Below are 25,011 nucleotides of genomic sequence, written 5' to 3' on the forward strand. Positions count from 1 at the left end.
TTAAATATTAAAACCTGTTAAATTGAACATCTTTATCAACTGATCACTAGTTAAAAATTGGGAAAAGATTTGATCCCAAATTTAACTTTTTAATTATAAAATCCTCCTTTAAACTGGGCACTTGTATATTTTGTGCAAAATTTTTGGTATGGTAGGTTCCCAGTTTAGACAGGTTTCACTTTATTTATTTTTTCACTTTGTATTTTTTTTCTCATCTAATTTTACTTCTTTATCTAATTTTTAATGCTTAACTTTATTGTCAGATTATATTGTAATACCATATCCTCTAAGAGCAAAAAAACTTCCTATTGTACTGTCATAACCAACGATGATTAATATGAATACTACTATAGCATCAGCTATCAAGTCAATTAAGAATACAGCTTTTATTATATCTTACCAAATATTAAATTAATCATCATCACATAATCCAATAAAGACGGAAATGCTTATTAAAGCTAGAACAGCCAAAACTAACCCAATCATTGTCACACCAAACGAGTATTTAAATCCTTCTACTATTTTCCAGGTTGACCCTGTATTTTTTTCTTCATTTAAGTTATTGTTAAGACCAACAACTATCATATGATAGACACCTATTATTATTATTTTGAAAATTTTAAACAAATATAAATAAGTTATGAAATACCTATAGTCCAATAAATGCAAACTGAAGTTGAAGATACAGTTATAATTGAAGTGAGTATCTATTGAGTTGAAGACTGCATATCAAAAGGTAGAATTTATACATAAATTGAAGAAAAAGCAAAATGAGATGCAATTATAGTAAGTGAAGTTACTGCTCTAGTGTAATTATTTACAAACTAATTAGTTGGACCAACCAAAAAACTAATAATTGGGAAGTAGTATAAAAAATAAATTCTAGAATGGTCTTTCATATTGATTTTTTCGTCCAAATATTTAGATTTAATTGCAGAATAACCTAAAAATGCTGCTCCTATACCTAATGATATAATAATCATTATATATAGACCATAATAGTTTTTTAGTATCATTAACTCTTAAAATTTCTCTTGTTCTACAGAGAATGTTGTGTTAGCATCAGTAAATTTGTTGACCTCTTTATATACTCTCAGCTTTTCAGTAACATAAGAATCCTTAATTTAAATTAAAATTAACATTTTTTAATATGAAAAAAATTTTTATTGGAATAAAATTTTATTTTACAAAAGTAAAATTATTTGAGAGGATAATATCATTGTAGACAGGTAGACTTTGTATATTTTACTTATTAATTTAAACTGTTATGTAAGATTTAATAGTGTAGCAAGAGCAAGCAATATGAGTTGAATTCTCTCTTTAAAAAAAGCAACTATTTGTTTCAAACTGATCTTTATTTTGATCATAATGGAGGCAACTTTTTTTTTTTTTTAAATATTTAAAAATTAGTAAGAATTAAAATCTTTTAATAAATTACTTGTAGACTGGAAGCTTAGGATCAACATAATTTAAAGAAGGATAAGAAACCATTTTTGGAATTATAATGGTAATGGGATTAGGATTGTTAATAATTGGTATAATTTACTAGCTTTAGGAAATAATAACTGTGAAAAAACCTGTTGCTAGAAGGAATTACTGAGATAATAGCTAGCTAGAATATGGCAGTGCAGAAGCGATATCAAATATTTCAGCAACAACTATCCTTAAATTGGAGAATGAGGTAATTGTTGACTAAGGCAAGTAAATAAAGTGACGATTTGACTAATATTCAATGACTGGAAAGTTGAATAAAGATTTCAATAAATCTATTCCCGTTCCAAATTCCTATCCAACATTTACATTATTTTATGAAGGGTCTGTTTATTAAGAAGTTTATTCTTATAATTGTAAGTTTCTCATTAATAGAGATGATGAAAAACTAGCTGAATTTGAGGTGTTATAGTAGTTTTAATATTAATCCAATATTTGAGGAAACATAGAAGAAGTGATTACTCCAATTGAAGCATAGAAGTAGTATGGAGAAGCTACATTCAGCGGACTATTTTAACTTGTAATAATAGTTATGATAGATAAATCTTTAATATTAGTTAGTAATTATAAGAACGTTGATTTATCAGGAAGTTGTGTACTGTTGTAATTTATAATTATAGGATTTAAATTTTCAAATATTTAGATAAAACAGTAAGATAGTGTTTTACTACTGAGAAAGCTTACATTACCATTATTTGTTATTACTGTTGTTAATTTTTAACTAAAATACTTTGATAAAATTTAAAAGTATACAGGATAAATTGCCTTATCTAACATGTCTCTAAAGAAAGAAATATCCATTAAAATATTTACAAGACCATCATTACTTATGTTAGAAGCCATGTTTTGGTAAATCAACGAAAGAGCACCTTCTAAATATTAAGACAATTACTAACTTCTTTTGACATCTATTTGGCATTTAGGTCCAGTGAAAGCAGAAGGACAGCTACAAAATATAGAGTTTGGGACACATTTACCTGAATTCATGCATAAATTTAGTGAGCAACTAATATCACTATTAATCACTTAAAAGAAAGATTTTTGTAAATATATTTATTATTGAGACTACGAATAAGCATTTTAAAGGTAATTATATAAGACCTCTTTCAAAGTTCTTATATCTTAAATGAAGGTAGATAGCTAGGTTAATTGATTTGTATTAGCTATCATAGAGGCTACAAGAGTATCGAACTTAGTAAGATCTGAATTAATATCAGTAGTATTGTATGTAAAAGCTGAACCTTTTAAAAATTGCACTTGAGAACTTGTTTAGTAGAAAACATACTAATTAAAAACATTCACAACAACATTAATTGATTATTATTATCTCACTTAATAAGTAGTTAAATTTAGCTATTTCGAATTCGTTGTTATAAAAACAACAAAAAAATTGTCTAATGATAACAAATCTTGATTAGTAGCTGTCATATTATTTATACGTTCTAATTTTTCAAAAAAAATTTTAAAATATTTTAATTTTTATTGTTGATTTGTGTTAAATAAATTAAAGTAAATTAATTATGTCTTATTTGCTATTATTAATTATTAGCCTTATTTTTATTTTTAAAATGTTTTGGATTAATTAAGTTTATTTTAATTAGCTTTCTTGAATGATTAAAGATGTTATTAAAAATGTTTTTAATTTCATTTTGTTTTAATGATTATATTTATAAAAAATTATTAAGAGTTTTTTACAAAAAGAGTAGGTGTTTGAGATAGGAGAGAGGATATAATCATAAAAAAGAGGTGAGGGATGAATGAAATTAAGCAATGTTAACTATATTTATGTTGTTCCACTAAAAATGTTAGAAGAAGGCTAACAATTCACAGTTCCAGGAGTCAGCATGAGTTACGTATTTAAGCTAATCGTTTGTGTTGCAGATCCTTTAGAGTTCGCGATGGTAAATTAGATTTAGTATAGAGATAAAGGAGATATATTTGAAAGAGGGATGTATAAGTTAGTAATATTATTTAAAATTAAATTTTGTAAAAATTTAGACCCTAAATCTGATGTTGGAGAAGGACTAATTAATGACCATACCATAGAAGTAATTTAAATTGGTGATTAGATTTGTGTTACAATTGTAACGTCTTCCTTGAAAGTAACCTATGCTGGATTTGTTAATATTGTTAACTGAGGAAGGAGATTTAAGACACATATGTTTGACTAAGAAACTTATACAGTTCCCACAGGGCATGAGCTGTAGCAATTTTCTTAGTAATAAAAAAACTGTTGGATACAAGAGACACAATTAATTTTGCATACCTTTAAGATAAAAAATAAAATATTTATAAAATTTTATGAAAAAAAGGTAAGAATTACTTTGCAGTATTAGTTTTATGTTTGTGAATCAATGTATAGAATAAATCCATTTAAGCAAGTTCCTCCATAAACACATTAATTTACGGTCTCATGAAAAATATATCCTGTTTTGCATTAAGTACAATTTGAACTTGATTAAGAGCAGCTTAAACACCCTTAATCGCATGACTGACAATAATAGCTTGAAATATCAGGTGCTTGCTAATTGCTAGCAATAAATACTTGAAAAGTTCCATTTGGGCAAACTTAAACACAAGTATTATCGAGTTAATTAAGAATATAGTTTTACAGGCACTAAGTACACACTTATGAATTACTATTCAAGCTCTAGTTAACACAGTATCCGCAATTAGATGGGCATTAAATGCAAACTCCTTTTATACTTCTATATCCTTAAGGACAAAAAGTTTGGCATTAAGAATTATACTTCACATATCCGCTATTACATAAAATGCAATTAGAACTAAATGGACCATTGCAAGTTAAACATTTGCTATTGCATTAAGAGCAAATAATGCCATTTTAATTTGACTTTTTTTAAATAAAATTTTAATAAAACAAATTTGAAAAAATAATTTATTAATACAATGCTCTGGTAATAACCTGCAGCACATGATGTACAATCTGAATTTTAAGGTCCATTGCAATTAAAACAGACTTAATTACAGCTTTAGCATTAATTATTAGATGTATTCAAAAAAAATCCATCTGGACAACTTTAAACACAGACAGAATCACCTAGCTTATAGTATCCTTATGCACATTAAATGCAACTATCGAAGCCAGGTCCAGAGCATTAAAGACATGATATGTCACAAATAGAACATTAAGTTTAATTTGTTAAGTAGAATCCGTTTGGTTGGCAAGAAAAACACTAATTCGAATTTGGCCCAAAACAACTACTACAACTGTAGAAGCATGGTAGACATCTATTTTAAACAGAATCTACATATTGATTACTAGCACATTAACTTACGCATTATGTATTAGATAGTACTAATTTCTTTGTTTAATCACAAGAAGTACATATTTTCGGGGAATTCATGCATGTGTTGCATGAAGAATCACATACTTATTTTATTTTTAATTTAAAATTAATTATTCAAATAAAAATGAATTATTTACCTTAACAAGCTCCTTAATTAATAAAATATCCTGCCATACAAGTTATGCATTATAAATTACTGCATTATAAGCAAGCAGGATCAGTGCAAGGTAGACAAACAGAAATACCATTGACTTATGTAGGATAAGTTCGACTAGGACATGCCAAATAGCAATAATTTGAATATAAGAAATAGTTGTTATTACATTAGCTGCAATTTGTTTTAGAAGAGCATGAATAGCAGCCAGGATCACAAACTATATTAATTATTAATTAATTAAAACTAAATTTTTGAGGTTCATAAAAATTATAAATTATACTTTGGCAAATATTATTTGCAGGATTCAAGTAATAACCACTTATGCAGGTTAGACAATCAGTAGCCAAAGGTCCTTAGCATGTTACACAGGTTGGATGGCAAGCAACACATACATTTTAAGAACTATCTGGAAAGCCTGATAAGCATGCATTTTAGCATGAGTTGTTTTACAAATAGAACCCACTTGCACAAGAAGTGCAAATACCTATTTAAGAGCATTATAAGCATTTTGAAAGGCATTAATTACAAACTCTTCCTCCACTATTATAGTATCCTTAGATGCAAGTCTGACAATTAGAAACTGTTATAGAACATGTTTAGCAACCTGATTAGCAACTTTTACATGTATAATCAGTCTCATCAGATAAATAATAACTACCACAATCATCAACACAAAGTTATTAATTTAAATTTGGCAAAATTTTCATAAACCTTAAAGGCTTACATGCAGTACAATAATATCTACTTGTGCAAGACAAACAAAATTAACTACAAGCTATGCACATTCCTTTTTAAATAGCTTATGAGTTATTTGTAATCTGAAAAGCCTAAAAGAAAAATCCTTATTCACAAGAGTAACATTCTAGTAAGGTAGGTCCATAGCATGTTTAGCAACCATCAATACAAGCTTTTATAATTTGAAATTAAATTTTTATATTAAAAAATAAATTTATTTATTTACTTTAGCAAATATTTTGGCTATTTCCAAAAGTTCCATCAGGACAAGTAAGTGAACAGTTATTATTACCATCAAGGTAATAATTTTAATAACAAGAGGTACATACTGTGCTGCTTTGACAGGAAGAACATTATGGAGGACAAGGTAAGCAATTACTATCTTAAAGATAATAACCATTTATGCATGAGCTACAAGTATTTGAGGAAGTGCATGTTTTACACTTTCCTTAACAAGCTATTATCAATTAATTAAAAAATAAATTTTATTTTAAATATAGGTAATATTAATTGCATACCTTAACAAACACTAGTTTAAAAATTTGGAAAATATCCTACCAAAGCTGTACAATCAGATTGAGATAAGCAAGCAGAATTATACAGGTATTTATTTTGAATACATGCAAAACATTACTAATTAGTAGGTCCAAAGCATTTGGTGCAAGTCGGATCGCAACCTATTTGGATGAAATCAGAATAATATAAAAGCATTAATTTATAATAGTAATTTTACTTTAACATTGATTATTAGATAAATAGAATTTATCATTGCATTAAGTGCAAGAAGTAAGAGATGAACAAAGATAACAGTTTGGAATTGAGCAATCTATATTATTTAAATGGTTAATATTTATTAATATCTTAATTTATTACTTTGGCATTAGTTTTAAACATTTGCGAATTATCCATTTGGGCATGAACTAATACAAGAATTATTTGAATCTAAGTAATAGCCATTTATGCATGATTAGCATGTTGACATATCAGTACATTGACTACATGTTTAACTGCATGCTATTATATTATTATTTAGTATTTCATTTTATTTTAAATTAACTTTACGTTAGCAAGTATTACTGCTCAAGTAGAATCCTGATTTACATGAGAGACATTAATCAAAAGATGGTCCTGTGCAGCTTAAACAAGATGCATTGCATTCTTTTAATTAAATAAATAATCTATAAATATAAATTGATCTATTAATTTACTCTCGCATTTAAAATTGGCTTAGTCGCTAATGTAAAAACCATCTGGGCATTTCTTAAAGCATGTTTATTGATATTAGTAATATCCATTTAAACATTAAGGGCAAGAATCATTTCCTGCTGAAAAACATGTTAAACAAGCTTAATTACATTGCTAGCATTACATAAATTCATTTGAAAAATAATAGCCTGAAGGGCATGTAGTATAAATGCAAGTATTTGAATCCATGCTTGAGAGATTTAAATATCCGCTTGAACAAACCTGACAAGAAGTACCTTATGAACCTAAGAATAATACATCGCATTAATTTTAGATTTTACAAGTATTTTTAAACTCATCAGTGTTGCTAATTAAAGATCCACCTTAACCAATTAAAATTTTTGAAATGTAACCATAAATTCCATAATTTGTACTTTAACTATTATATTGGGAAGGTACATATCCAAAGTAAATGGAATATGTAGTTGATTGAACACTTAAAGGATAAGCAAGCTATACTAATTATTTATAAGCACTTTAACTATATTACTACCTAATACTTACCATAATCTAAGATTAGAATTTTTATGTGCTATCTACTTAAATACTAGCCCATGTAAGAGATAAGTAATACCATTAATTAGTAAACAGATTATTAGAATATAGTAAGTATTATTTATCTATCATTTTTATTTTTAGAGAATTCTAAATCATGACAAAGGATATGCTTTCAGGATTTTACAAACCCTCTGAAACAATGTAAAATATATTATTATCATCTTAGGTAAGATTTGTTAATCTAAAATAAAATCCTAAGAAGAAAGGGTCTGTTAAAATTACATTTTAGATTTAAAAAGTTGAGTAGTATCTCATGAATTATCCATTACTTAATGTTATATTTTAGTTTATCAATTAAATGCCTTAATATGCTTTAGAATAAGTTGCACTATTTAATTGACCATCAATAGTTGGGTATATAGGATACATTCTCTGTTAAACATCTTCTTTAAGTAAACTTCTTTCATACACTTAATCCAATTTAAAACTATACAGATAACCTTAAAAATCTTAAAACATGAAGCTCTGTGCATTCTGGTACCCACTTGAAGCAAAATTAGCCCCATTGATAAACTATAGATTTTTGTAATTTGCTGCGCTTATACTTAGAGTAATTTATCCAGAACTTTATAGAGTTAATTAACTAGCTAAATTGAATTTATTATAGTAATCTCTCTAAATTTAAGGTTAAGAGAAATAAACAGTTAATTATTATCCATTTTAGTCAATTTAAGTCAAAAAAAAAAACCACAAACTATTTTATTGATAAATATTCTAAATATTTTTTCCACTGATCGTTAAAATTTAATTTGAATAGTTAAAATCAAGACTCAAAACGGGATCGTTGACACTTTATTATTTTAAATATGATTTTGTTTACAAATATTATAAAGATATTGTTTAATATCTTACCTATCTTTGATTTTATAAATATTATATGAAGTTTGTTAGGTTGAACTTACCCATCCATACAGCATGAACATTTATGTTGCTTTTGATTATAATTTAAAATTATTGAAAATTTTGTTGATTCGATTTAGTTACAGGAAGAAAGATTTAAACTCTATGAATTTGTGTCAGTTTTTAGATTTTGAGGTTAACAACTATTTTAGCAGTAAATAAAACCTATTTTATAAATAAATATTACTTAATAAAAATATTTTGATGATAAAATAATTACAAATTGCACTAAAATATAAAGCAAAAATGTTTAATAAATTTGTAGAAGTTTTATCCTTTATGAAGATTTTCATTTTAATTAGTCTAAATCTTTTTTTATCAATGATTTTTAGTTTAATAAAAACTGAATAATTAATGTTGATTATTTAGAATAATAAATAAACTTCTTAAAGTATTAACTAAGATAGAAATTTATTTAAATATTTAATTCATCACAGAATTATTATTTTAAAACGAATTAACATTTATTTACTTATTTATATAAATTTGAAATTTTTATAATAAAATAAATTTATTGAAAAAAATAAAAATTTTGTTATTTTTTAAACGAATTAATAAAAATAAATGTTTTATTTAAATAAATGAATACCCTAAATTTTTTAAAAAAGACTTTCTTTTTTTAAATATTTTTTAGTTTTATAAATTAATTTTAAAATGAATGATTTTAAATGCATCAACTTATTCTTTTTGTCAATATTTATTTCTTTTTATTAATTTGTAATTTATAAAAAATTCGTAAAATCACTAACTTTATATGGAGCTATTCTCTTTCATTTTTTTATGTTCCTATTTGATCAAAAGTGAATTTATTTTTTTATTCATATAACCTTTATTCTATAAGAATAAATTTTTTTGGATCTATTAATCTACAGAAAATTTGATTTTTAGTTTTTGAGAAAAGATTTATATATTTTTTTTGGCTCGTTTTAACTTCATTTTATATTCAAATTTTAATTATTATTTACAGTAAATTTTGCATTAGTATTTCAATAAAATGGATTGCTTCGTTAATTTAACCTAATATAATAATTTAATATAAAAGAAATATTTCAATAAAACTCTTATAAATAATAAAATCATGACATAATAATGTAAAATGGTTGGTAAACCTAATTAGAATCTAGTATTTGCTTTTAATTTAAACCTCAAAAAATTTTCTTTTATATATTTCACAATCATTTATTTGAAATCCATAAATATTAAACATCTATCAAAACTAAGTCTTAACTAATTACCGATTAGCTGAAAGAAGATGAAAAATAACTATTTCTGGATAGCCATTTCTCTTTTGCTAGCAGGAACTTTGCTTTTAATTTATTCTTTGCTAATTCCTAATGATGTAACTTCTATAGATTGGAATTAATTTGGTGTTATAACAGCTGTCAAAGATTAACAAGCAACCCGTTGTCCTAATGTTTCTTGGGCTTTTGCATCTGTAGCATCTATTGAAGGTTTAATGGGAATAAAAGAGATCGTAGCACTGTCTAATACAAATCATTAATCCTTGCTAGAAAAACCAAGAACAGAATACTTAAAAGTTTTGAAAAGGTACTCATAAAATTACTCATAAGACAATTTATCTGAATAACAAATTCTAGATTGCACTCCAAAATAGGATAATTGTTTTGGAGGAAGTTTGGTTGATGCTTACTAATTTGCATTAGATTATGGAATTGTTGACTATTCACTTGTATATTACGTTGCATAGAAATAAATTTGCCCTATCGATAATAAGTCTGAGTCTGTTTTCAACATCACTGGCTTTTCTGTTTAATCAGGTTGCGATAACTTAAAAAGGCTAATTTTCTAATAACCTGTTGCTGTTAAAATAAATTATTCTAACTTAGAAGACTTTATATCATATGATATTGACAAGGATATAATCTCTACTAATTATTGTTCTAAGAAGAAAAGCTAAGATACAAAGTACCAATATGTCTTAGTTACTGCTTACGATGGAAAAACTTTCACAATTAAGAATTCCGAAGGAGTTAATTGGGGCTACTAAGGGTATGCTAAAATAGATGCAACTACAGATAATGCATGTAATATATGTGAAGAAATTTATTATCCTAGCTAAAATTGAAAGCTATTAAATAGGCTTAAAAAATATAAATCTCCTTAAAATAATATAAAATAAATTTAATATAAGTGATTTAAAAAAAATGTATAATATATAAAATTTATAATAAAATTAATTATAATAAATAAACAACTGATATTATATATCATTCTTTTAACCAATTTTAAATATACATTTTTTTTTCATTCTTGATTTCGAATATATCTCTTCAAACTTTTTCTGATCAGCTAACTCTACACTAACTACTTTTATTTTTAGATTCTAAATTTAACTAAATGATGATTTTTATAAAATTGAGTAAAAAAGTACAAAATTGTTATTGAATTTAACAATAAATTTTTATATTTTTAAGATATTATTAATGATTGAAAATGTTTTGAAATTTTTGAAGGTTTAATTTAAGAAATTCCAGTAACAAAATTTAATTAAGACCTATTAAGTATAATTAAAATAAATATGTTTATAAATATTTAAAGAATTATGAACAGATATGATATACAAAAATTAAAAATAATTATGATTAAGATCAGAAAGTGCTGTGTTTGTTCACTAATATTTTTATACAATTTATAAATAAATTTTAAAAAAAGGAGGTAAATATTCAAATAAAAATATGATATTTAAATATTTTTTATAAAAAATATTTTTTTTTAAGTGTTTTATTTGCATAAGTTTATTTAAGAAATATATTTTTTGTATAAAAGAATCTATTTAAATTACTTCAAAAAGATAGAATTTTGTTGAGCAGTATTTTAATTTGATCAAAAACAATAATTTATTTATAAAAAATATATAAATTGGCAATACAAGATGTAAGATATAAGAGTTGTTTTTGATAAGCTCGAAGGATAGTCCTTCGAGTCTGGAAGCATGATTTTAAAAGCTATCTTCTTAAATAGATAAGTAATGCTTAAAACAAATTTTAAAGAGATAGCTGATCTGTAGTTAAATTTAGCGAGATAATTAGGTAATATTTATACTGATAGATTTCAAACAATCGAATTAGAGTAATTAGAAGTATGTGGTGGAATACTTATAGATTATTTTTTTGAAGATGCTTTATCTTATGAATTTATTACTCATAATGATTACTTTTAGCAATTCTTTTCTAAGGCACAGAAAATTGAAAATTAAGAAGAGGATTAAAATGTAAATGCTGCTGTTAGCAAGCCTGTAGCAATTTAATAATAGATTTAGAAAAATAACCTATTAAAAGAGGAAAACAATCCAGATATTTTAGAAGAAGGTATATTAAATATTTTAAAAATTATTAGTTTTAATTTCATTTTTATATATCTATAGAATATGCTCCTTAACCTATCTAAACGAAGCTAAATGACTAAATGAAAATGACACAGCAAAGTTAGAAGAAAGGCAATTAGTTTTATGATATTGAAAATAACACATTTAATGAAGATGAGTATATTGAGAATGAAGAAATAGTAATAGTTAATCCTAAAATAAAAAAGAAGAATAATACTAATTAAGCAAAATTATAGAATGCCCAATAAAACTATGGAAATTTTAAAGGAAAAAAAGTTTAGCCTACTTAAAACATATACTTAAATAATAGACAATTATTAGAGGAAAAAATTCATTAGGATAAAAAATATATTCACTCATCAAAATATTTTCGCTCTAAAATTAAGTAATAGCTTAAATTTCTTTATAAAATCCGCAAGAATTTAAATGGTTAAACTATTTTAAATTGCTTTAATTGTTACAAGTGCCATAAAAATATGTATTTTGGTATAAGATGCTTTAAATGTAGAAGAGAAGACATGTATTTTTGTGAGGATTGTAACACTAAATGTCCTATGTGCTAAGTGCTTTTAAAGAAAACTAACGATCATGTGAATATATATAATTTTTATAGACTTATGAGTAACAGTAAAATTACGTGCAATGCTTGTATAGAAGATATTCCATTGATTAAGTATTAAGAACATTTGTATTTGTGCGAGGACAATATTGAAAATTGTAAACACTGTCGTATGAGTCTTCATTACAGTTAATTATAAAATCACGCTTAAAGTGAATGTGAATAAAGACCCGTTATTTGCACAGTTTGTAATGCTAAGTATCCTAAATATAAACAAACCTCTCATAAATGTATAAAAACCTTCTATAATATTCAAAAATAACTTAAAAATAATTTTCAATCATTAAAACAATAAATTGACAACTAATTTAATAGCTTATAAGATAAATTAAATTAAATGCAACAGATATAAAACTAGCCTAATAGAGCATCATCCTTATTCTTTTGATGAATTGGTTAACCTTAAATTTCAAAGATGTTTATATAATGAAAGAAGTTAATAAATCTTATTAAAAATTATATTTAAAAAACTATAAAAATATTAAAAATTTGAATTATAAATAAAAATATGTGTGTATATGTGTATGTATGTATAAATATATTAGTAAAACAAAAATTTAAAAATATTCTGCTTTATCATTAATTATACTCAAAATAGTATTTTCAAAGTATATTTGAGTACTTATCATTTAAGTTTGCAAGTAATTAATTCTATTATTAAAACTATAGTTTTATTGTTCATATCTTCATTATGAAGGAGGTCATTGAGAGTTTTAAAGAGGATTCTAGCAAATTTCACAAACTGTTAAGTTAGAACTATTCTTTATAGTACAGTACTTGCATGTAATAGTATTTTCTTAAATCATTAAGTGACCAAAAAGACTATTTTCAGCAGTAATTGCAGCTTATTCATCTAGAAATTATTAAACTTATTATAGATCAGGATTTATTTGAGTAAATTTATTTTCTGAATAGTCTTTAAAAAGTTAACTCATAAACTCTGCATTAAAAAGATTGTTATTATTATCACCACCTATTTCATCTATTTATTATTCTTTTACTTCGTTAGCAATTTCGACTTTAAAATTTAATTCATAGTCTCCCCATTAATGAAGTGGAATACTTTTTGTTAAGGTCAAAAGAGTTACTGATGTATTAGGGAGAATCATCCTTTCTATCATACTGGGATATTTAAAATTAGAAAGCTACAAAAGATTTGAAAATTAATTTTTTGGCTATATTTGAAGAATAACTTTGTAAGTTATACTTTTACTTTTGTTTAAAAGAATAACTTCTCTTATTAAATTATCACTATTTATACCATTTATATTTATGAGAATTTTATCTTCTTTTTCACGTTGATGTGATACTTTATTGACTTATTCTTTAGAATTTTAATCTAATTGTATAGATGAGCAATTTATTTCTGTTTCAGTTAAAGATGTTTGTGACTAGAAATATTATAATGGAGTACACTATCCCACTATTTTATATTTTATTTAAAATGTTTTATGTGCAAATATTATTTTTTTATATATTATATTTTTAAACTGTATTTTCTTATTTTCTCAAATTTAAAAACAAAAATTTAGAAAACAAAATAATTAAGACACCCATTTTATAAAAATCTTTAGTCTAAATTTTCGGGGTGTGTTAATATTTGGAGATTTATAGTATATTAAAATAAATTTGTTTTTAAACTTTAAAAATAAATTACCTTCTTCCTCCATGTTTTCATCAGATTCTTTAATTTGATTCAAGTTATCTGTATGCTTGTTTTAGTTATTGTTTTGTTGCTCGATTAAATTAGCTATTTTAGAGTTACTTAATGAAGATTCACTTGAAAATTTAGGCTAAATGCTATTATTAGCAGAGACCGTTTCTTACTTTGTTTCTTCTACCATATTTTAATTTTCACTAACTATTTTTCTCTCTTCTTCAGCAATTTAATGATGCTTAATTTTTTCATTAAAAAGCAAAAATATATTTGACTCTAAGTTTACTTTATTTAATTCTATCCTGCCATTATTTTTTACTTCTTCAGGAATAACTATATTTTTTCCTTCTGCTGACAATTTATTTTAGCAATAGTAAATATCATGTTCGTTTGTAATACAATCAAGATCAGGAACATTTAAGATATTTTACAAACATTAAATTTATCTAGTTTAAATAAATTAACCATAAATGTAAGTATCAAAAATTCTCTATCTTTCAATTTATTCTGGTTTATTTTAATTCATGTTTTTATTCTGAGGTGTATTGTTAAAACACTAAATATCATTGTACATTTTTTAGAGCTATTCTTCTTAAAACTAAATTTTATTCAATATTGATTTATAAGTGTCCTCAATTTAAGTAAGGATTGCAGCACTATTTGTATCAAGCAAAATATTCAATTTATTTTTTTGAATATAATGTCCTAAAAATTCAATAAAATATCCTAACTCATAATTATTTGGTGTAATTGTTAGGATGTAATTAAAAATCTAATCGTTAATGTCAGCTAATTACAGTAGCTTTATATAATAAATAAATAAATAAATTAAATCAGATAAAAAGAATATGATTTAATTTTACTTTGCTGATAACTTGATGCTCTCTGTAATTAGCGTAGCCAATAGTACAATCTAAAATTCTTGATAAAAACCCTTTTGTTTATTCATTTTAGTTACCATCAGGATTTAGTGTAGATATGTAATCATAATAAGTATTATCTAAAAAGTATTATAAAGAGAAATCTGAATAAATTTAATTTTTTTTAAGTTGAGGTATGCCAAGAATCCACTCAAATCTATAAATTTTGTAATCGTCTAATATTGTGATGAAATTGCTCATTATTTCTAAATAGTGATAGATATCATCTGACCTAAATTTCTAATTAAGAGAAATTATTAAATAATATATTTTTTAAATCAAAAAAGATTTTTACATCGTTAATTCCTTTAATTATGAATGAAGCAATAAAGTAGGAATATTAATAATTTTGATAGCTCATATGAGATATTATTCTACCTAAAATATTAGGATCGCTTTTCATTTTTAAAGCTCGGTTATATAAATTTTCTTAATTTATAATACTTTCAAAAGCTTAAGAATTACTTACTAACTCCTTATCGAATGTTTATTAATCCTTTTATTGCTAAATTATAAATATTAAATTACCATCATTTTTATTAAAAATTAAAAAATTGTACCATAATCATGATATATTTTTTTTTGCATAAAAGATTGTAGACAGTAGCAAGTAATGGATTAAATTATTGTTGTACTTAATTTCCACTAATTTGATTTGATTTTTTTATTTTAAAATATTTATTTACAATTGGCGATTCTTCATACAAATAAAAATCCAAAAGTTTTTCAATCATTTCACATTTAATTAAATATGCTGCTTAGATATTATCTGAATCGGCAAAATCTCTTAAAAGCTATTTAAAAAGTAAAACAATATAATGATTGTTAGCTCTTTAAAAAATTACATCAAAATATTGCTCGCATCTGTAAAAGTTATTTATTACTTAGGTATGAAGCCCTTAGAATAAGTTTGTTAAAAATTAGAAAATAACACTCTATGGATTTTGAACGTTTGACTACTAAAATATAAGTTTAAATTTAGAATTAATTGAAAATATTTTAATAATTATTTACTTCTAATTGTGATTGCTACAAGAGATTTATATTGTAATATTTAATAATAACATTAATTAGAAGAAGAACTATTTGCTTATGATTCGATCTCTATTTAGCACTACTATTATATAAAATATCTTGCCAGAATAAATCCATTTTATCCACAATATATTCTTTGAATATTTCAAATGAAGTCTGAGGACATAAAATGCTAAACTTATAAAACAAGTCAAACCAATTATCAGCTGCCTAATAAATAAAATAAAATTTTTATTGTAAATAAATCATATCTTGGTTAATGTTTTTACTTGACATTCTTGCATTTATAGTATAAAATTGAAATATATGAAAGCGATCTATTAAAGAATTTTTGAATAATTATATTTTTCATTAAAGCTATTCATTTCTATTAAATTATCTTAAGATAATTTTTACGAGTCAATAGGTATGTAAGGTTTAAGAGGTTTTACAGATAATAATTATTAATAGAAATGAGGTACTGGAACTTGTTAAATAATATCAAGAGCAAAAGATAAAAATTAGTTATTTAACATGAGCCTTGAACAAAGGAATTGATAATTATCAAAAGCAACTTAATTTTTATAGGTTTCGCTTATATATGAGTTTACATCATAATAATCTGCCCGAAGTATGTATGAATCCTTATCTTTAGAGTTTTAGGTTGATTAATTTTCTGCATCTTCTTACTTTTGCTTGCATGTCCACTTAGAAAATGTAATAGGATTTCTTATTCCTAATTTACTAACAATTTCTTCCTCTTCTTGTTGGCTTTTTATTTTAAATTCTATTGAATTTTTTTTTACTTTTTCATAGAACAATAGATAAGCACTTTTTTAGCTTTCGTAATAAGGTTTAGGAATTTTTAATTCTTGAGAATCAACTCCAAAGCAATCATTAGCAATATCTTTGGGGTTGTAATTAGAAATAGCAGAGTCATTAAACTCTAACCACTTATTTTCCTTTTTATAATAAATTAATTTTAATATATTTCAAAAAAAATAAATAAATAAAAATTTACAGCAATTTTTATGTAAGAGAAATAATGACCATAATTGGCAGTTCCATCATGAACAACAATACCTTTTAAAGTATAATCGTAATCTTCCTGCTCCATATTTTCTATTTCCATCTTGATTAATATAAAAATAAATTATTTTTAAAATTGCTAACTTGAATTGCTTGCTTTACTTCATTTTTAGTATTATACATAAACTTGTGCATGTTAAGATTTTATTCGAAAGTAATTTTATTATTGTCTTTCTAGTTTAAGCCAGTTTCTATATTGTGAGATATTCTAAATAAATTTAAAATTAATGTGTTAGGAAGATTTTTTATGTATTCCTGTGATTGAGCTTCAAAAACTTATTTGCATTCATCACATCTGTAATCTTAAATGTTTTCTTATCTAAATGTTTTCTCCAGACTTCCTTATAGAGTCTTTTCTCCCTTTATTTTGATAGGAATCATGTAAAAAGGCTATTCATTTTATGTTTTTCTCATGCATTTCATACAAGTTCTCTCTGTAATAGTAGTGACACCATAGAAAGTGTCGAAAATACCTCTAAAAGGAGTATTTTCTAATGAATTGTGAATTCTTTCAACTAATAAATTTAAAAATTCCTATGTATCTTATTGTAAGCTAGTTTAGGTCCTTTCCCCATCGTAACCTTTTAAACTGAAACAAAATCCATCTGTATTAAAGTCCTTCCTTTTATTAATGATAATTATTTTTAATTTAACATATACTTAACTATAAAAATAAAAACTATTTACTTTATACTTAAATGAAGAAAAGCAAACATTCTTTGTATTTAGTGAAGTATATTATCATCATACAAAGTTCCTTAGGAATTAGCAACTAATTCTTATTCCTTTAAATCATCAGCAGCTAGTATTGAAAATATTAGAGGATTACAAGTAAATATTTACTAAATCATAGAATTTATATAGCATGTAGCACCTAAATTTTTAAGTCCAACAAAGCCTAAATTTGATTTCATATTATTTTCATAATTAATAGGCGAGACTTTTTAAGTTCTTTTTACTTTTTAGATTATCTAAGTAATGCTATCTAACACGTAGCTTGGGAAAATTTCTGGATATTACTAACAAAGAGATTAAATCTATTTATAACACTAAACCCTTGTATCATTGTGGAAGCATTTAATTTTTTGAACTTAAGTGAATACCTACTATATGCTAAGTTCTTAAATTGCTTGAATGGTTGATGAATTGTAAGTTTGATTGTCTTTGGTCATTACTGAATCAAATAAGCAATTATTAATTAAATATTTCAAATATTCCATTTCAGTATTTTATGATATATTTACAGAATTTTTAAGAATTACATCAGTAAATTGCATATATCCTGATAAAAAGTTATCCTTTTATGTGCTTAATATATTTTCTTTTGATTATATATTTTTTAGTGTTTCAAAAACTTATACAAAAGCTGCATCGAAATCGAATCCATCACTGCTTATTTTTTCTTTGTATTTTTTAAAAATGAGGCAGAGTAAACTAAAAAACTATGTGCATGTTTCTGCCATTTCATCTGAAGAGTTGTTCTATGGAATCAGATTAATTAGTATTTTGATAATATGCTTTTTTTCCTAAATGATGAAAAGTAAAATAAATAAAATTATGATAAATATTTAAAAATAAATTACATTTAACTATCTTAGTACTAAAAAGATGAAAAATGAAAATATTTGTCTGATGATTTTACTTTTTTAGTAAAACAGACCTTCTTTCAATAGCAAATTAGATTATGGGTAAGACAAGAATTCTTTAACAAATTAATCTTGATTCTTGTAAAGTAGTAATAACAAAGTAAAAAGAGAGTCTATTACTAAGTTTCTGTAAGAGTTAGTAAACTTGCCTACTTATCTTAGAGTTGAAAGTATAGTGTTTATGACAATTAAAGTAATATTTTGATTTGAGAATTTCAAAAAATAATCATGTAAATTATTATTATTCTTTGCAAATTAAATGAAAATCTCTTAAAGTTTGTCAATATTAGGTTATTATAAACACAATTACTTAGCCTAATTTTATTATGGCAATAGAGGACCAATTAATTGAGGATCTACATTTTCTTATTCAATATTTGAGCTGTTATTACAAGAATCTGTTGAAGATAATTATTTATTATTTAGGTCTTCGTCAATCTCCTCTAAGGTGATAAATATAGTACATAAATATTACCTTAAATAAAAAATGAAAGGATATTCCGATATGAGATTTGCAGATAAAAATTTGTTAAATATCTTAAAAAACTTTTGGAATAATTTAATTTAGATATTATCTAAATTTAATTCTTTACAGTTTTGTTGCATACTTCCATCCATGCCATTTTATTAACTTACATTAATATTAACTGAGTTCCAGCTTTAAATTAAAACTTAGAATTTCATTAATAATTTTTCAAAAAGTCCTTTGCTAAAGAAATCAACTATGAATTCATTTGCTGAATTTTTTTGCGTATTGCTTGAAGAATTATTTTGTTAATTTGCATCAAAATTTTGGAGGATTAAGTTGATTTCTTTATTCTCATTACTCATTTGATGGACTTATTAATTTGTTTGCTACTCATTTTTATTTAGTGGTTATTAGATGCTTTACTCTTAAATTTAAGTTTCTTTATTTTAATTATCAGTTAATTAAGCATTTGGTAAATTTTATAAACTTTGCAATTTATTAATTATTTCTTATAAATCTTAAAATCCTTTGTCTTTTTCAATAGAATTTTCAAAAAATTTATTTTCTATACACTCTAAAATGTAAAAAAATTCATATTTTGATGCTTGTTCAAAAATTTGCTAAACTTTCTCTGTGTTTTGTAAAATAGATTTAATATAAGAGCATGTTGGCAACCTGTTAAATAGCTTTTCAATTAAAAATCTCATCCTATTCAAGTCAATTGAAATATTTTCATTCATATCGTACAATTAAAAGATTTGTTTTTAAAATGTCTATAATATAAAAAATATGTTAAAAAATGTTCGTGCGCGCTAACAAATTTTACCTCGTTTTAACTTAGTAGATACCTAGGAAGTTCTTAGACGTCCTCTTATGATAATTTCATCTTAAGTTCCTAAAATAAAAATCGCATATATAAGAATTTAACTGATTTATAAATATTAATTTACATATAATCTAGCTAAATCATCAGAATAATAGTGAGCCTAAATATTTTTCATGACAGTTTCTTTTTTGTCTTTTGATCCTTTTCTATAAAATTCTAAGAAATCTTGCTCACTGAGGTAACCATCTTTATCACTATCCCAAAACTTGAAAACGTCTATAACTCTATAATCATCCACTTTACAAACATCTTTAGTACAAGACTCTATGAAGTGAGCACAATTCTGCATAGACATCCTTCCGTTTTCGCTGTAAGCTTTAAACCATTCTTTAAAAAGTTCTGATGCTTTTTTTGTGAGAGAATCGTTATCTCTGATTAGCTTAATAGGATGACTCCATTTTTTTTCTTGTTTTTACACTATCACATTTTGATTATTTGAAAACTCTAAAGCCTATAAAGTATAACCATTAAGAAAATCTTTTAGAGCGATGCTTGTTCCATAGGATTCATTTTTACCAGGAACTAAAATCAACATTTCATCAATGTTAATTTTAAATATTTATGATAGATCAACTCTCAGTTAGTATAAAGTCGTTTTATAGGAGCATGGAAATTAAAATGTTTTTTAAATTTATAATACATTTGCTGATTCAGGTAGTTAGTTTTTAATAATCAAAGTATTCTTTTCAACAAAAGTTTCAGAGGAGTGAGGTATCAAGTCACCTATTCCTTTCTAAAAAATTTAAAGAATTATTAATGATTATTAATATTAATAATATTTACCAATTCTGAATAATCTAGGAAATAGTGGATCAGTTAAAATGTTCTTACTAAATATTTTTTTTCAGTAATATTTTTAAAACAAATTTCAAAAAACTGGTTTCGAATCTCTTTAACTTAATCTTCTAGATTTTCAGTGGTTTTCAAGTAGAGATTGACTAAAAATTTTGCCCCTGAGTCAAAAACATCTTCATTTTATGCTAAAAAGGCTATTTTCCATAAGAAATCCAATCCTTCAAGCAATTATGGATTAGTATTTAGTAAGTATAGAAAATCAACTCTAAATTCCCCAAAAATTAGGTCTGAGTCATCAACATTTTTATTTTTGTTCAATTTATTTCCCCCAGAAGTATCTTTAATACATTTCAATTATGGGTTGTCATCAATCGCTATAATGTTTCCAATCTCGTAATTTATCTGAACAAATAGAGACTTAAAACAATCAAAGCCTTCCAAAGAAAGTGTACAAATAAAGTGATCATCTTTAATAACTTTATCTAAAAAAAACTGTTTAATATAAGGAATGATTCCCTTATTCCTTTTATTACTCCTTTTCAGCCACCTATAGAAAAATTCACTCTCTGCTTTTACTAACTGATTTTCTATAAGCTCTATTAACAATTGGGAAAAAAGCTCATAATCTAAAATTTAAGTTTAACACTCTTCATTAATAAAGCTTAAAAAATTGATGCGTTTTTCAATCTAAGAAATGTATGATCTTGTAAGCTATGGAGAATTTTCTAACTGCTATAAGTTATACTTACCTTTTAAATGCTTCAGATTCTCTATGATAATTTATCTTATCTCTAAACACTTTTACTTTCTATCTTATTCTTTTTTCTTTATTTATTTTTTGCAAATCTAAATTCTCATATAATTTTTTTCCTTTTCTCTTAGCTTGCTCATAAACAATTCTTTGTTTATTGAGCTCTATTCAATTTATATTTTTTGAAATTAAAAAAACGCATTTTCATTTTTAAAAAAAATTAATAAATAAAATATTACTTGTATATGCTAAGAAGGGGATAATTATTGATCTTACTGCTAGCTTTATTCACTAATTTGCTAGCTTAAGAGTCTCAAATTAGGGAATCTTTACCAAATTTCGTTATCTTCATTATTGATTTCGTTTTCTAGTTCCATTTATAAATCTGTGATGTTAACAAGATTTGATTATTGACCACCACTATTTTCAATTTATTAGCTATCACCAGTATTTTAACTGTTATTAGCCTGAACTGCTTCTGAAAATTATATAACAGTTTATTAATTATCTTATGGTTACGATTCTAAAATATTGAAATATTCTTTTTCTAAATTTTCACATTCTTTTATTTGTGATTCTAAATACACATTTAACTAAGACATAACTGATTCCAATATTTCAAGTGAAAAATAAGTATTCCTTCCTTCCTTTATATTATCAATAAGCTGATTTTGTAGAAATTTAATTTCCTTCTCTTTTTTTTTTTCGTTGACTAATTAACAAAATTTGTCAACAATTAACTTCATTTTGGATCTTTCTAAATCTTTTAACAAAAGCCTTTTTTAAAAATTTCTATCAAATTAAGAATGATTACCTTATGCATTGTATATATCCTCATTAAAAGTATTTATGTAATCCCAAATCATGTTATATATTTGAATTTAAAAACTATACTTTTCTGAAAAAAAACCTTTTTCTTGAAAGCAAATTTCAAATAATATATCTATTTCATATTATTTGTACTTATTTTCTTCTTATAAATTTATTCTTTAAATAATAAAAAAATAAAATCAAATTTAAGAATTATCTTATAATTTATATTAATTACTCTTCGTACAAAGCTTAGATATGATGTGCTTTAAAACTTTTCGTCACTTATTTTAGAAGATTATAGTAGCAAATTCTAGTGTCGTCATGAGATTTTTGAATTACTTTCCATAAATTTTTCATGTTATTCTCATTAAATAAATTTTACTCTATCAAAAAAATGAATAAATCTGTGCATTTTTCTAGCAATTATATATGAGTGTCTTCATTAAAAAGCTATTCAATATATTTATTTTTCTCGATTTCTTATTTCTATAAATTTTATGAAGGAATTAAGTTAAAAAATAATTTCTTATAATTTTTTTTACAATTTCATTTAGTTGAATAGATTTTTTAGAATTTTTCTGAAACTTTTATACAATTTAAGTCAGAAGCTACATACCAATTGTTTTTTATTTCACAAAGGAAGATTCAAAGCACATCTTAGCTATTGAATACTCAAGCTCTTCTATAATTTCTATTTTTTATCCTATAGAGTAATACCTCATTAAAATGATACCATAATGTCTAATCATATCACTGATTTATTCTCTTTTAAACTACCTAATATTATCTTCTGTAATACTCTAAATACATTATTTTATTGCATTGCTTAATTATGGAATATATTCCATACAGAACTGCTTTAATAAAAATGGTGAAACATAATAAATAATTTAGATGTAGTCACAGAGAGCTTAAAAAGTAATAATTTTTTCTTAATTCTAATTAGAGGTTTTTTAAAGTAAAGCAGCTTCATTAGAATCACGTATTATGTCTAAAATTTTATTCAAACCCTCTCCAAAATCATTTATAAACTATATAAAGCTCGAATTGATATTATAATTTAGGAAAATATTCTAACATCTATGTATTGCTTTAACATTTTTAAATTAATTTTGGTACTCATAGTCAAAAATAATATCATTGCTGTCATCTATAACTTTCTCGCTATTATTCTAACTGGCTTGCTTAAACAACTTTTTTGACATTTTTTTTTCTCTTTTAATATAAAATTTTTTGAAAATGTTTAATACATCTTAAAGTATTTTGAATTTTAATAAAATGCAGAATAACTATTACTGTTATAAACGAGGACTATGTGCAGAGAGCCATTCATCATATTTGCTTGTCCAACCATTAAAGTTCCTACCTTAGCTATCTCTAATGTCTCCATCTTCACAATATACTCTATAGCCTAGATTTAAAATTTTTTAATTCTTCTAAAATACTAAGAAATAGTTAGTTACCAATGTATAACTCCTTAATTGGTTCTGATATTCCCTCTATGATTACACTTCTGGTATCTAATATTGTTGACTGATACCATACACAAGCTGTATCACAAACATCTATTACCATATCTGGTTTGAGTTGTTATCTCCATTCAAAATCAAAACACCTACTTTTATACTCTCTAAGCTCATAGCTTGTCCATTCTACTGATCTGTTTACAAATTAAAAATAATTATTTTCAAATGAAAAGTTTATTATTATTCTAATTACCTGTCATATTTACTAGAATCACACAGAAACGATAACTTAACTCTGGTATCAGATTTATCTATAACTTTTGCATGACTCCAACATTATTTTCTGTAGTTTTCTTCGATTTTAACAGCATCTACTAAGTCACCTATTTTTATAGATTCAAACCACTCTCTTCTTTCTTTTAAATCAGAAATCAATTCTGAATACTATTTTAAAATTAATTTTATCATGTAATAAATAATTGCTTCGTTGCTGTGAATTATTTTACGAAGAATCTATTAGGAGGATCTAAATTATTAGAATAGAATTCATTTTATTTATTATCAAGATTAAACAAAGTGATAAGACACTTTCTGATAATAAGATTATCCTACGTTAAATTTTGTGAAAGTAGCTACACTATTTTCGAAATCATACATCTAACTTTGACAAATTAATTCAATTCTTAAATCTTTGCTTTGCATAAAAACCTTTCAAGAATTTCATCGACAAATTCAAAGAAATACTATGCAAGCTTTCTTTTAATAGGCTACTCTAACTCTTATTATTATAATTCAGTATAATTTTAAATAGCAGTCAAGATATCATCAGAATATGTATGAATTTCTTCTTTTTTAAGATATTGCATATTCTTTTGTATTTCATTTATCGTTGTAATAAAGTCATCTGAATTAATTCCAAGGGGTTTCTCTTACTCTATTTGCATTTAGCTTTCCAAGAAAAAAGTATCGCTCATTCCTATTAACTTCTACTGTTTGCTAATTTTTCTAAATTTTTTAAAGTTTAAACGATAAATTATTTATAGATAATAAATTGAAAACAATTTGTTAATTAAATATTGCGCACTTTTTCTTGAAAAAGACTATTGATTATTTTTTTTTTCTAAAGATTTTAAAAGATCTATT

At 24.3% G+C, this 25,011-nt stretch overlaps 4 protein-coding genes across 4 annotated transcripts; 1 reads left to right on the forward strand and 3 right to left on the reverse strand. All coding sequences in view use genetic code 6, as the record gives it.

Annotated features, from left to right (window-relative positions):
- Nucleotides 1-192: 192 nt before the first annotated feature.
- TTHERM_00442310 (EGF-like domain protein) lies at nt 193-8,690 on the reverse strand (the record flags this gene model as incomplete). The annotated part of the gene is made up of 18 exons (XM_001033144.3): nt 193-596; nt 650-1,118; nt 1,189-1,378; nt 1,439-2,933; nt 3,187-3,757; nt 3,815-4,345; nt 4,401-4,885; nt 4,940-5,176; nt 5,240-5,866; nt 5,921-6,151; nt 6,213-6,371; nt 6,428-6,520; nt 6,568-6,708; nt 6,757-6,852; nt 6,903-8,287; nt 8,350-8,428; nt 8,482-8,562; nt 8,618-8,690. The coding sequence occupies 18 exons, from the start codon at nt 8,688-8,690 to the stop codon at nt 193-195; spliced, it is 7,347 nt and encodes a 2,448-aa protein (XP_001033144.2).
- A 1,201-nt stretch (nt 8,691-9,891) lies between these two features.
- On the reverse strand, nt 9,892-10,629 carry TTHERM_000442339 (transmembrane protein, putative; the record flags this gene model as incomplete). The annotated part of the gene is made up of 1 exon (XM_012798006.1): nt 9,892-10,629. The coding sequence occupies one exon, from the start codon at nt 10,627-10,629 to the stop codon at nt 9,892-9,894; it is 738 nt and encodes a 245-aa protein (XP_012653460.1).
- Nucleotides 10,630-11,290: 661 nt separating this feature from the next.
- On the forward strand, nt 11,291-12,750 carry TTHERM_00442340 (hypothetical protein; the record flags this gene model as incomplete). Its single annotated transcript, XM_001033147.3, has 2 exons — nt 11,291-11,726; nt 11,783-12,750. The coding sequence occupies 2 exons, from the start codon at nt 11,291-11,293 to the stop codon at nt 12,748-12,750; spliced, it is 1,404 nt and encodes a 467-aa protein (XP_001033147.1).
- A 313-nt stretch (nt 12,751-13,063) lies between these two features.
- On the reverse strand, nt 13,064-24,842 carry TTHERM_00442350 (ubiquitin carboxy-terminal hydrolase; the record flags this gene model as incomplete). The annotated part of the gene is made up of 23 exons (XM_001033148.2): nt 13,064-13,785; nt 14,020-14,821; nt 14,883-15,179; nt 15,235-15,444; nt 15,500-15,733; nt 15,785-15,898; nt 15,954-16,184; nt 16,244-16,915; nt 16,975-17,085; nt 17,145-17,664; nt 17,730-18,568; nt 18,626-19,930; nt 19,984-20,052; nt 20,108-20,776; nt 20,827-21,753; nt 21,829-22,352; nt 22,404-22,576; nt 22,638-22,888; nt 22,945-23,617; nt 23,699-23,813; nt 23,866-24,062; nt 24,122-24,312; nt 24,375-24,842. The coding sequence occupies 23 exons, from the start codon at nt 24,840-24,842 to the stop codon at nt 13,064-13,066; spliced, it is 10,314 nt and encodes a 3,437-aa protein (XP_001033148.2).
- Between the last annotated feature and the right edge of the window lie 169 nt (nt 24,843-25,011).

The sequence above is a fragment of the Tetrahymena thermophila genome (genome assembly GCF_000189635.1).
Source record: "Tetrahymena thermophila SB210 genomic scaffold scf_8254609, whole genome shotgun sequence".
Classification (NCBI taxonomy): domain Eukaryota; phylum Ciliophora; class Oligohymenophorea; order Hymenostomatida; family Tetrahymenidae; genus Tetrahymena; species Tetrahymena thermophila.